The sequence below is a fragment of the Eucyclogobius newberryi genome, unplaced genomic scaffold (assembly GCF_026437365.1).
Source record: "Eucyclogobius newberryi isolate DKJ021-1_F unplaced genomic scaffold, fEucNew1.0.hap1 SCAF_1, whole genome shotgun sequence".
NCBI lineage: Eukaryota > Metazoa > Chordata > Actinopteri > Gobiiformes > Gobiidae > Eucyclogobius > Eucyclogobius newberryi.
In genome coordinates this window covers 13,528,198-13,540,827 of record NW_027315723.1, presented here as the reverse complement: position 1 = coordinate 13,540,827, position 12,630 = coordinate 13,528,198, and the positions used below count along the sequence as shown (strand labels likewise).

At 37.9% G+C, this 12,630-nt stretch overlaps 1 protein-coding gene across 1 annotated transcript in view; it reads left to right on the top strand.

Annotated features, from left to right (window-relative positions):
- zranb3 (zinc finger, RAN-binding domain containing 3) overlaps positions 1-12,630 on the top strand; it is a 174,101-nt gene that overhangs the window by 41,842 nt on the left and 119,629 nt on the right. Inside the window, exon 9 of the mRNA XM_072449783.1 lies at positions 7,698-7,832. Within this exon, the coding sequence (XP_072305884.1) occupies positions 7,698-7,832 (135 nt within the window). The remainder of the gene's footprint in view (positions 1-7,697; positions 7,833-12,630) is intronic.

Here is a 12,630-nt window from a genome sequence, read left to right as displayed (position 1 = left end):
TAAATTTTATTAATAAACCAAAACATCAACCGTTTCAGAAAAGGTTACATGTGATTTTTTTTTCTTTGCTAAAAAAGAACGATATTGTAACTGGAACAGGAGAACTTTACTTTGCATAGAATGTTCACAGCATTGAACTGAAACATTAAAACGGGACAAATTACTGGTTAAATCTGTGGAGAGGCAAGCCCACTCACAGGAAGTATACATGTATTTCAAGATGTTTCTAAGCAATAAAAACACCCAAAATGCAAAGATTCCATGTACAGCAATAACACAATACAAGCAGGTGGCCGACTCCGCAATATCTGAAATATTAGACATTGCCAAATTATGACATTTTTTAAACCTGCAGTTACTAAAGGAAAATGTGCATTGTTTACAATTAGGTTGATTTTATTTAGTTCGGTAATGATTTATTCATTTATGTTGATAGGTTGTTAGTTATGTGCAGTACTAATTTATTTCAGTATTTTGACCAAGACCAAATTGTTTTATTAATATTATATTCATTGTGCTTTTTAGCTCAGATTTACCTGGGCTACCAATAAAAGTGGAGAGCAGCGTAAACAAATGTCTACTGTGATTTTAATCAAGTTAATTTTAACAAAGCCTAATTTTTGCAGATTTGCAGAAACACCCTGACTACTTGACAAATGTACACAAGCGACTACATTATATCAACGACATCTGTTTGGCAGCTGCTCGTACGTTAACAATACAATGTTAGCCAATTCTTTAGATGTGTCAGAAAAGATGCATGTTGCGTAGCTAAGGATAGGGTCGTTTGTTGCTTCATTGGCCAAACAACAGCCGGTATTTTCATTAATTACTTCCCGTGTGCTCATACGCCAAACATTAGGAAACCAATTTCAAGAAACAGCGTGGTTCTGTAGCTGTAAACTAATGAAGGAGTCAACACGTCACTGGAAATGTATTCTGTTAACCGTAAATGCATATTTATATGAGCTGGAGTGTATGTTAATGAGCAAGTCATTTGAGTATTAAAAACTGAACAACAAGAGGATACTGCTGCCGTTCAAGTTCATCATATAGCCACAGCATTTCCATAAACTCCATTCACAACTACAGGTGCCATTTTACACTGCCTGACCAAGAAAAAGGTCTCCACAGAAAATAAGGGCACACGCTCTAATATTTGGTAGACTTTGATTACAACACACATTCTGTGGCATCGTTTCGATAAGCTTCTGCAATGTTAAAGATGTATTTCCATCCAGTGTTGTGTACATTAGTTCCATGCTTCTCCTTAGAAGTTTTCTCTGCTTGATGCAAATGATTTGACCCTTCTCAAACATACAGAAATATTTTTATTCTTAGTGTAGTACAATTTGATTTTATTGACTAAAATACTGTATTAGTGTGAGTCTCGTGCCTCGATACTAACATTTCTACTACCGGTAATAATAAATGCTTCCATTTTAATCAAATAGAATTTCAACAACAAACAACAAAATAGCAGTTTCATCAAGAACAAGCCAATTTAAAAAATATTCAGGAAAAAGCAATTTTGTCCAAACCTGGATCACGCCAGATTGATCTGTGTCTCACTCTGAACTGAGTTCTTCACATGAACCAATCTGGGAAGGCTCTCGCTGAAATCTGTCAAGATGTTAAAAAAAAACGTTGTGCTGTGAGTGTTTGAGCACACCTATGCCAGGCTCCAAGTGCAGCCGGCCGCAGTGTTGTGAGTTTGAATCCCAACTCCCCAGTTTACTGCATGTTTACTGCATGTCCTCCCTTCTCTCTCATCCCCATTTCACACACTGTCCTTCGGGGGGGGAAACTACGGGCTAAAAAAAAAAAAATACCTTCACGCTGATTGGTCAAAGAGTCAATACAGCGGAAGAAGCAGAAACATCTAAATTCTTTCAAATCCAGCGTCCTCACAGTCCTCTTTCTCATCCACAATGTACAAATGTCCATTTTGTGCACGTTTGAAAAACAAAATAGTCTGTATTTCTCCTAAAATAGGCTGAAGTACAGATGTCGGAACCACCATGTTTGGTTTTTGTTTGGGTTATTTTGACTTCCACCCAAACCACAATGCTGCTCTGTGATTGGTTCCTGCAGGCCCTAAATGCCATGTGATTGGCCCGTCTACCACTGGTGCGGACTGCAAGCGAATCAGCGGGAGACTAACGAGATGGATTCTCAAGAGTTTGTAAACTCCCAAAAATCACAAGAATTCATCTTGCGGGGAAAGTTAATTTGGTCCTAGTTATGTGATTTATATTTTTTATATAATGAAAGTAGTTTTAGTATTGATTTGTCTTGGTATTGATTTCCCCCCCACCAAGCCAACTATAACATTGCATTTTACAATAGTTTAAATTTCACCTGACTTCGAAAAAGGCACAATACTCAATACTGATTTTCAAACCACGAAAGGAGGACTTTGGTATTTAAATCCAAACTTGTTCATAGCTGCCACAAATCCTTTCACAAATTGTTACTATTCACTTGAATTCATTTTTAACAACTATTTTCATAAAGAGAAGTGAAATGTGTTTGTACTTGGGGTTTCAAAAGATAAATAAAATAGACAGTGCGCAGTGGTCTGATTTGGTCACAAACTGCTTTTACAGTAAACTCTCTGGGGTAAAAATATATATATATATATGCTCATTTTAATGACGAGATTAAATTCAGGAATCCCAGTTTTAAAACACTTTGACGTAACAGAGGGAATGTCCCACTAAAAATAATGTAGTTCATTTAATGTTAGTACGTCTTGTCAAAACTATTAAATAAAGATCTAAATTGTCCTTTTTAATGGCGTTTTTTCTGTAAATATGTTCTCAAATGAGTCATTTTGATACACATTTTAGTATTGATTTGATTCTTTTTTTTTTTTTAGACCGCTCTATTTTACAACCAATCAAAGGTCTTGGACAACAGACTGAAATGATGATAATTTGGCTTTTAATATAATAAAGTGCATAATTCCACAGGTTTTGGTCCTTCACTGCGGTTACCTCCCAATCAGAATTAGCCACTATCTCTACAATAGCCTCACAGTGGCTTTTGTCTTGAGTTTGTATCATATCAGCAGCAGCAGCAGCAGCAGCAGCAGCAGGAGCGCAATGGAAAAACACCACAAGAACTCGTTTTCGGCTAATTACGCACAAAGCCAGCGTCCCGAAAATGACACGACAACAAAGGAAAGCGAGAGGGAAAAAAGTGATGATGCAGGTTTTCTCCCCAAATGTTAAGGGAGGCGTTAATTGGAGGACTAAATATGGTCAATGTTCCTACACATTGGCACCAATTAGACCAAGGGAAAAAGTTCACGTCATTTTGTACTTTTTTTTTTTTTTACTATTCCTCTCTTAGCTACAACGAGCTGAACCAACAACCTCCACCGCTGAGATCATTTGTCTTTGGGGCCCAGACAATAAAGGCGTCCGTGGCTAGCCAGGCTTTTGAATTTATGTTTTTGCTGTTTCGGTAATGAGGGGAAAGAATAGGCGGACGTGTCATCTCAAATGGAGTGTTTTTGAGAAAGCAGAGGCTATTGTTGTGAGGATGGACAACAAGCACTCAAACCATTCAGGGACATAAAAGCTTTTGCTGACTGTATTTCCAGAGTTTAAACCTAGAAAAATACCTAGTAGTAGTAGTAGTAGTAGTAGTAGTAGTAGTAGTGGTAGTGGTAGTGGTGGTGGTGGTGGTGGTGTTGGGAGGAGGACTACACATGAATGTTTACTGTTAATATTTAATGTAAATAGAAAATCCAAATACTAGTAGTCAAAGTTACATGAGTAATAGTTTTACATTTGGTCAGCAATTATAATGGGTGTTCTAATTGAGAAATATTTAGTATTTCTAATATGATTCCTTTTTTGAAATGTTGTTGACAAAATGTGTTTCTGACAGAAGTTATACAGTTTTATCAATAGGAAAAATGATCATGTCGAGTACTTCCATTAGAGTTTAGCAATAGTTGTGGACAGAATAGAGATCAAAGCTGTAGAGTAAGATATTGTAGCACGAATAAGATATTTATGTCCTAAGCCCACCAACCATTCTTTTTCAACAAGGTAAAATGCTACAGCATGTGTTCATACAGTTCCTCCTCTGGTGTCCACACGCTTTCAGCTAGGTCTTGTACGCTCTCTCATTTCACTGCAAAATGAACGCTTTTATCTCTCTCGCTCAGACACTTTTTATGCCCCACCTGCCCTTTACGTTTCAAGCACTGCCCTTTCGTCAATGAGTCTAGCCATTCAGCAAATATCACTGCGGGGGGAGCGTTTACCCGCCATTTTTCTCCTATTAAAATAATTGCTCTAAAATTTTAATCAGTGGAAGGGCGTGTTGACACAGCAAAACATTTAAGAAATATGAAAGAAATACTGTTTTGTAAATCATTTAATTTGGACTGTATATTTATGTACGGTATCCCTGAATTATGATCAATTAATCTATATTCGTCCACTAAATCTTTACTATTGAAAGATTGGCACGATAACTAATTAAAATATCAACATTTCAATTCTCACTGCTGTTTTTGTCCCTTTTCTACATTAGATTGCCACAGTAACACAATATTTACTAATTATTGAGCCATATTTCCTGATTTTTATTGTTGATTTTATTGTTTATTCAGGTAACGCTTTGCAAAACAACCTAAAAACAAACATCATTTCAATAGGCTGCAGTTTCTTTACTGCTGCGTCCTTGACTATGACAAGGTTTGAAATGGTAATGATGTATCTAAACGCTCGAGACGCAGCTTTCATGTTTTACTGCAAGTCTGAGAATACAAGCTGTCCTCCCCATTACACCACATAAATGAGGCTTTTTCTCTGCTGCCTTGTAAGTCCTGGTTAAGTTCTGCTTTTGTTCTGGTTTAAGCTCAATTTAGTTCTGGTTTAACATGGATTTTGAATTGACTTGGATTTAGTCCTGGTTTAGCTATACTTTGATTCATGTTTTGTTTTGTTTTTCCGTCCTGGTTTTGTTCTGATTGTGTCCTGGATCCTCACTAGTTTTAGTTCTAGTCCTGAATCAGACTAGTCTTGGTGTAACCCAGATAAACTATTAGTTTTAGTCCTACCAAATATTAATATGAATATAAATGGCAAGGCAGGGTAAGTTTATTTATGAAGCATGGTTCAAAAACGGGCTTCAACTAATAATTATCTAGCAGTTAATCTGTTCAATTAATTGATTAGTTGTTTAAGGTCACAAAAGGCCAGGGTAAATGAGATTATTAGTACACTCGCTCCAGCTAAAGAGAAGGTGAAGCCGCTTAAGAACATGCTGGAGAACAGAGTTTTCATCAAAAACCCCAAATGTACATATTTTCTCTCTTTGGTGTATAAATAACATCTCGATTACTATATTAGTTGTTGATTATTTCAATAATTAGTTAGTTACGATTAATCGATTCACTTGTTTCTGCCCTTATTCGTACACAAAGTCATTCAAAGTTCAATTCAGTTCCATCACAAACAAATGAAAACAGAAATGATTATATTTAAATTAACTTGCAGACGAGACTGACAGCGTCTGCTCAAACAGTGGCAGAGGCCCGTCTCACATAATCACAGTTCTTCTCTACTCCTCACTTATATACGTATACGGTGCATTCTTACTCGTGAAGTAGCGTCTTTTTTAGCTATAGCGTGGCCATATGTTTCACAGTTCCACTCCGCTTGATATGCAGCGCCGGAAAAACGTGTTAAATCCGATGGAAATGTGCAGTTTTCGTGGCGTTGTCGAACTAGAATTTAATTAGACAAGTTCACAAATTTCAACAAAATTGTATTAGCAATATCAACCCTTCTAATTGAATAACACCAACAAAGATAGGCCATATTTAATGCCACACTGTGAATCATTCCAGGCAAAGCAATAACATCTCCATGGAGACGAGCAAGTGCAAGCGGCGGACCTTCTACCAGAAATATCACTAAATAATGTATGGACAAGTAAAAGTACCTCCTAACTTTTTCCTGTGCATTGGAAATTCCAGTCGCCAGCAGAGGGCACAAAGTCTTGCTCTCTTTTGGTACTTTGAGCAGTGATGAGCTCAAATAAGTTAATAACAATAGCTGCTAGGCTTTAAGTTGCTATGCATGTTAGTGGAGACATTTTCCAAAATGCATACATTTAGAGTTTAAATTATCAATTTTTTTTATTCAATTAACAATACCATACTTTCACTACTAATTTTGTAATATTTCTTATTACACATCCACAGCATGTTATTGCCATTTTGATTTTGTAAACTTGTGTAAACTTGTAATCTAGCCTTTTGTTAACTAAATACAGATTACTTTCGATTGCAAATCCACTCTCTTGCTTGTTAAGTTTATACTTCATTACCGTTAAAAATACTCGTCTCAACCCGGGGGAGGCTTATGCGTAGAGCTGCTAATTGCCCAAGCTTGATGATAAATACCTTTAACCTAGATGCCTCAAAACATCTTATTTATGAAGACGGCATACGTTATCGCTGTATCCCTCTCCTCCTCCTCTTCTTCCTCCTCCTCCTCTCCTCCTATCCCGCCTTTAAATACTCTTGGCCAATCACCTTGAGAGCATGCGGCGCCTCTTTGATTTATCGTCCCGGGCCGCCTGCTTTTCCATCTTCGACCCCGGCTTGTCACATACGGGCTATAATTGGGCGACGCGCGTGACCCACCTAACACAAGCTGCAGTGTAGAAAGTAGGGGGGGAGGAGGGGGGGTACGGGGAGGGGAGGGCATCCTTGGGAATTCACCATGCTACATTTCTCTTTTGGCTTTTCTCTGTTCCAAGTAAAAGTAGGACACCATGCCTTACCATTAATTGTTTTGCCCTTTATATCTCAAAAAACAGAGGGAGAACAAATGAACGAGTGCGCGAAGAAAGGAAGGAGGGGATGGAGGAGAGGAAAAGTAGGGTTTATAAATGGTGATTTTGGGCAATGCTAATGCTGTGCAAGGTTTTTATGGTGTGTGTGTGTAGTTCAAGCCATAATTTAGTAGAGAACATTTTATTCCTGGTTTAGAATTAGTTAACATTTAGTTGGTTTAGCTTGGTTTATTCCCAGTTTAGTTTGGGTTTAGTCTTGATTCAGTCCTGGTTTAGTCCTGGTTTTTACAAGTTTAATTCTGGTTTAGTCTTTATTTAGTTCTGTTTAGTTTCGGTTTCGAATCCTGGTTTTGTTCTGGTTTTGCCCCCAGTTACTTTTTACCCATTACTAGAAAATAACATATTTAGTCCAAGTTTGATTCTTTGTCCAATAATACATTTGATTTGTTTGTTTTTGAAATATTCGCCTCATGATATAGTCTGGATAGAAAATGTAATAATGGTCCTCCCACTAAAGGTCTTAAACCAGAATTTAACAGATACTCTTGGTTATCTCTTGTTTAGTCCTAATATAGAGTTTAGCCTTGGTTTAGACCCAGGACAGTTCTGGTTTCTTTCATCATGATTTTGCTCTTAAGATGAACTGCAGTCCTGGTTTAGTCCGGCTTTAGCCTTTGATTTAGTCCTGTTTCTAGTCTTGTTTTCATGTCAGTCCTATCTAAGTCCTTGCACAGTCCCCATTCCCGTTTTGTCCTGCACACCTCAAACACCACACACTTCAAATGAACCCGTAAAGGACAAACGCAGCAAAGGGAAATAGGACGTATCCCATTTCCTCACCATCTCTCCTCGCTCTTTTTATTTTACAGGAGGCGGCATCCAGTTTCGCAGAGTGGGAGCGCATGATGAAGGGGATGGGGTCAAAGGGCGTTGCCGCGGACAACTCCTTCGCTGAGGTCATGGGGCTGGTCACACAGATGTACAAGCAGACCGCCATCGCAAAGGTAATGAGGGAGCAGGTGGTACAAGCATGGATCTCACTTCCCCCCGGGGCACGTCATTGTAACTGCACTGACATGACACAAAGATGAATTGATTTGACAGTACTGCAATTAAAATGATTGGTCAAAGGAATATATTATTATGAACCAACAATTATGTGGTTAGAAATGTTGCATATAATAGACTGGTTTGCTGGTGGTTGACGAAGCTTGATCGTTTCTACGGTTCTTAAATGTAAAAAACAAACGTAATAACAAAAATGCCTGATTTAGTGATACAAATGTTGGACTGTTGTGATAACTATTAACAATTCAAGACTAAATATTTTACATTGTGAGCGGTCCTACAAATGATGTTAATAACTCCAAACACTGCTTGCAACCCAATTATGATACTTGGTGTACAAGAGATTTGGAGGTCTGTTATTTCTATTTTAGTCCTCGCTTCATCTTGATTTAGACCTGATTTTGTCCTTGAGTAGTTCCTCATTATAATACACTTAGTATTATAATGTACTTTGGTTTAGAATTGGTTAAGTCCAGGTTTGGAATCAGATTGGTTGATTTGAATAGGCCAAACCGAATATTTGAAATATTTGTCCCCTATACTTTTAAGTATTCAGTATTATTTTTAACTGTTCTGGTGTGTGTGCCTGGATTGACACAGTATGGTATTAAACTTATCCATCGTGCATTTAAACAATTACAGGTGGTTTTAATGCTGAAAAAAACATGCTTTCTTACCATGAGTAGAGTCCCCTCTTCACAGACCTGACCTGTAACACTAATGCATCCAGCAGCATAGCCAGACATAACAAATGCCCATTATGTTTGAAATATGTAAGCAGAACTAAGATGTATCACTGCTTTACATAAGTTAAAATAACCCCTGTCGTTATCTAACATCATATTCTGCATAATCTGTTTCATAAAGTTTACCGGGGCTTTTACCTGACCCTAATCACTTCAAGCTAACTTCAGCAGAAAACCCTATTGGCTGCTCCTATCTGAAGTGAAGTTTTTCTAAGTTGTTGTCCGACACTTTGCATTGATCTAGGCCAGTGATGCTAAAACTGTCCAGGCCTCCCCAGTGGGACCCAAGGCTCTGCACTACAGGGAGGGAGGTCTGAATGATTAAGCAAGTGGCACCAATAAGAAGGCTGTATATGGCTGATGTGAAGATGTAAGTACTTTTCTTAAATAGCTACAGCATTTGTCTATAGTAAAAATCAACATAAAGTAGTTAAAGTAATAACGGAAGTAAGTGAAACGGAATGGTAAGGATTAATAGTTGTGGGGGTAGAAGTATTACGAGTTGCGTTAAAAGTATAATGGGTAAGATACGTGTGTTTTTTCATTTTGCAATGTTAAAGTTGTACTATCCTAGTGAAGAAGTCCTTCTTTCTGTTCAAATGAGGGTTTTGAGGTTTATTAGGTCTTCGAACTCACATTCATGTATTGAAAACAAAGAGATCACACAACTATCCAATTTTGGGGCAATTCTCGAGTGTTTTTTTCTAATCACAACTGCTTATTTGTAATGCATGAAGACACCTCCTTTGTAAATATCTTTGTACCGTTCAGAATGAAATACTATATGATTTCTTTTAACTCAGATTCATAAAGTTTAATGCTTTGCCCGTTGATTCTGCAGTAGGAACGTCAAAATGATTTTGCTAATCGTGATCATTTAGGTCAAAATATAACTGTAAGAACTATGTGACTTTTTTACAACCAAAATTCAGTGGTTTTAATTCAAACTGTCTTACTAAAAAGTACTGTTTTATCTGGCTGTCATTTTGTCACATTTACTTTATTTTGTCATTCAGACAGTTCTATTTAGTAAAGCTGGTCGCAAACTTGAGAAGTGGTATTGTGTTAGACAAGATTTCACACAGTCTTTGTAATCGTGAATAAAATTGTATATTTTGACATTCCTATTCACCAGAAAACTCTATTCTCTCTGTCTTTCTTTCTCTTTTATTCGTAAGCCGCCATTGTTGCTTTGAAACAAAGGGATCCTGCATTGGTTGAATCACCCTTTTTTCAGAATATACGGTTCAGGGCTATACGTCTCTTAAAAAAAGTAATCAAAAGTGTATGTTATCTATATTTTACAGAGTATGTTTTAGTATTTGTGGTACGGTGTGAGTTGGTAATTAGAGGTAATAGTAGCAGATAGTTGTGGTACTTTTAGTTGAAATTGTAGCCCGTATGCAACTACCATGTAGCTGGCCTGCTTTAAATTAACTTTACAGTTGCATAAAGAAACTCGTTTGAACTCATTGGATTTGATATATCAGTGTGGGCACAATGTTCTGAACTCTGTGACCAAACCACTTTTCACAAACAAGAGCAAGACCTCGGGGGGAAAAACATCAAATAAATATAATATAAAATCATCTCCATGGTAACAGCCCTATAAAGGCGCCGTCACCAGTGGAAGCACTTAGACAAAGTAGGGGAGTTATAACTGCGGTATTATTTAGCTGCGTCCAGCCAAGGCATGATTACACCTTATCTCCAAGTTACAACCGAAATAGCATCTCCGGCGAGGTGTTGCTATGGAAACTCGGGTTCTCTCTCTCCTCGCTGGGTTTTAAAGACATTTATATCTTTTTTATTTTAATGAGAGGAAAATAAGCAGTGTTGCAATATGTGCATCAGAGAGAGTTGCCGGTGAGAAGACCGGGTGTTGGGGATTCAACATGTAAGATTGAAAATGTTTGATGGAGAAATGTAAAGGAAATTCACATTACGTTCCACAGTATGGCATTGAGCATTCACTTATCTATCTCCATAGACACAAACAAATGCAGCATTGTTACACTAAATTAGCTCTACTTTTGCATCCAACTGTAAAATGCACTTTTCCTTTGTTTCGTGGTATTCATGTTGATCTATACATTCTGTCAATAGTGTTGCACTTTCTCAGTTGCTCTTATCATTCTTAAGTAAATAATTGATCTAAATATATCAACCTGCTCTCATTATGTGGCGCGTTTGAGAGCCGACCCTCCTCTCAATTAGGCGTCAGCCCTTTAGCGTGCACAGGCTGGCCCCGGGGTTAACTAAGACCGGAGATAAGCACCAAACGCAATCATCGACAAGGCTCTTTCTCTCCTCACGACTCCGCGGCTCTGTGGAGGTTTCCTGATTGGATTTGTGCTCACTTTAGCCTAACACTAAACCTGTTTTTTTAATCTTAATCCTGTCTGCCCACTGACCAAACACTAAAACCAATTCTTGCATTCCCTCATCTTATAAACACACAAACACGCACAAACAGACAATTGGGACTAAACTGGGACTAGAAGGATACTGGAACAGGACCAAACCAAGTCTACACCAGGACCAAATCGGGATCAAACCAGGACCAAAGCAGGACCAAAGCTTGACTAGTGTGAACACAGCCTTCGACACACTAGATATAGATTTTGCAAATGGTTTTAATTGGTTAAGTGTGAACAATTTACTTCAAATCTATTTTATATATGTGTATATATAAATAAACGTAGGTCACTGCTTTAGTCCTGCAAATATTTCTTATTTAGTCTTGGATCAGTTCTGGTTCAAACCATTTCTCTATGTGCTTTTTTATTTCTCAGTCAAGAACAATATATTTTTCCTGTATAGATTTTCAAAGTGTAATGTTAAAGGTACGTGTGAACGTTGAAGTTTGTGTAGGAAAAGTGCTGTTTCAGACCTGGTTTAGAGTTGTTTGATCTTGCTGGGTTTACTTCTGTTTTTCTACATGTTAAATCCATGCATTTAGTCCTGGGTTTGTCCAGATTTAGTGCTGGTTATGTCCATGTTCAGTCCTCGTTTAAGTTAAGGGTATTTTATGGTTTAGATTCTGTTTCAAAATATCTACCTTGTCACATTTGCCAGTGAGAACAAACACCTTGGAAGAGGTCCATGCTCTCAACATACATTTCTTTGAACAATTTTAAATATTTTTGTAGAATTATCCACATTTTTACACACAATCTCTTGACAGCAGTGTATAGCACCATAGCCTCTTTCTTCCTAGTACCCTCCTCCTTTGCCAGTCCTGCTTTTGGCCACCGATCAACCAGGAAATAAAAAAAACACATCTTTGGGTTATTTTTGTTGCCTTAACCACCAAGCATCTGCTCCCAATTACCCAGAGAGGACAGCTCTGATGCCGGACTTTAAAGCCAGCTAACACCACGTTCACTTCACACAGGCTGGAAGTTTGTATCGCACTAATTAAACTCAACGGAAAGGAAAAAATTGTGCGCGCATAAAGCCAAACCATCAGTAATGTGGACCCCCCCAGAGGAGATCAGAGCTGGGGGTCGTGACGATGACACTGACACATATTAGCAAACGCGTTGGCTAATTACCGGCCCAGCAAAGGCAGAGGTTTTACCCCTCTTCTCGTGCAGATGTGATGGGTGCGGAGATGGCAGGATTGCGGGGGTGGAATGCACAATGTTGTCCTCTGAAAATGGTGGAGAAATATTCAAAATACAAAGAAGGATAATGATTGCAATAATATAAAACCAGAGTAAAAGGTAGCCAGATTCATTAAGTTTAATAAAAACAAGTTTTAATAGTGGATCTTCTTCTATTATACATTTTTTTCTTCTTGCTTTTAATTGTGCAATAATTGCTTTAAATGTTGCTTGTCAGTGAGGGGATAAATACAAGACAGAAAGTTGAATGTGATACTGTGGAACATTCTAAGTATAGGATAAACATCTTCTTGAGACAAACAGGGGATCGACCCGCCGCAAGAAAAGTTACACAGTGCACAGTGACCCTCTGCACAAGG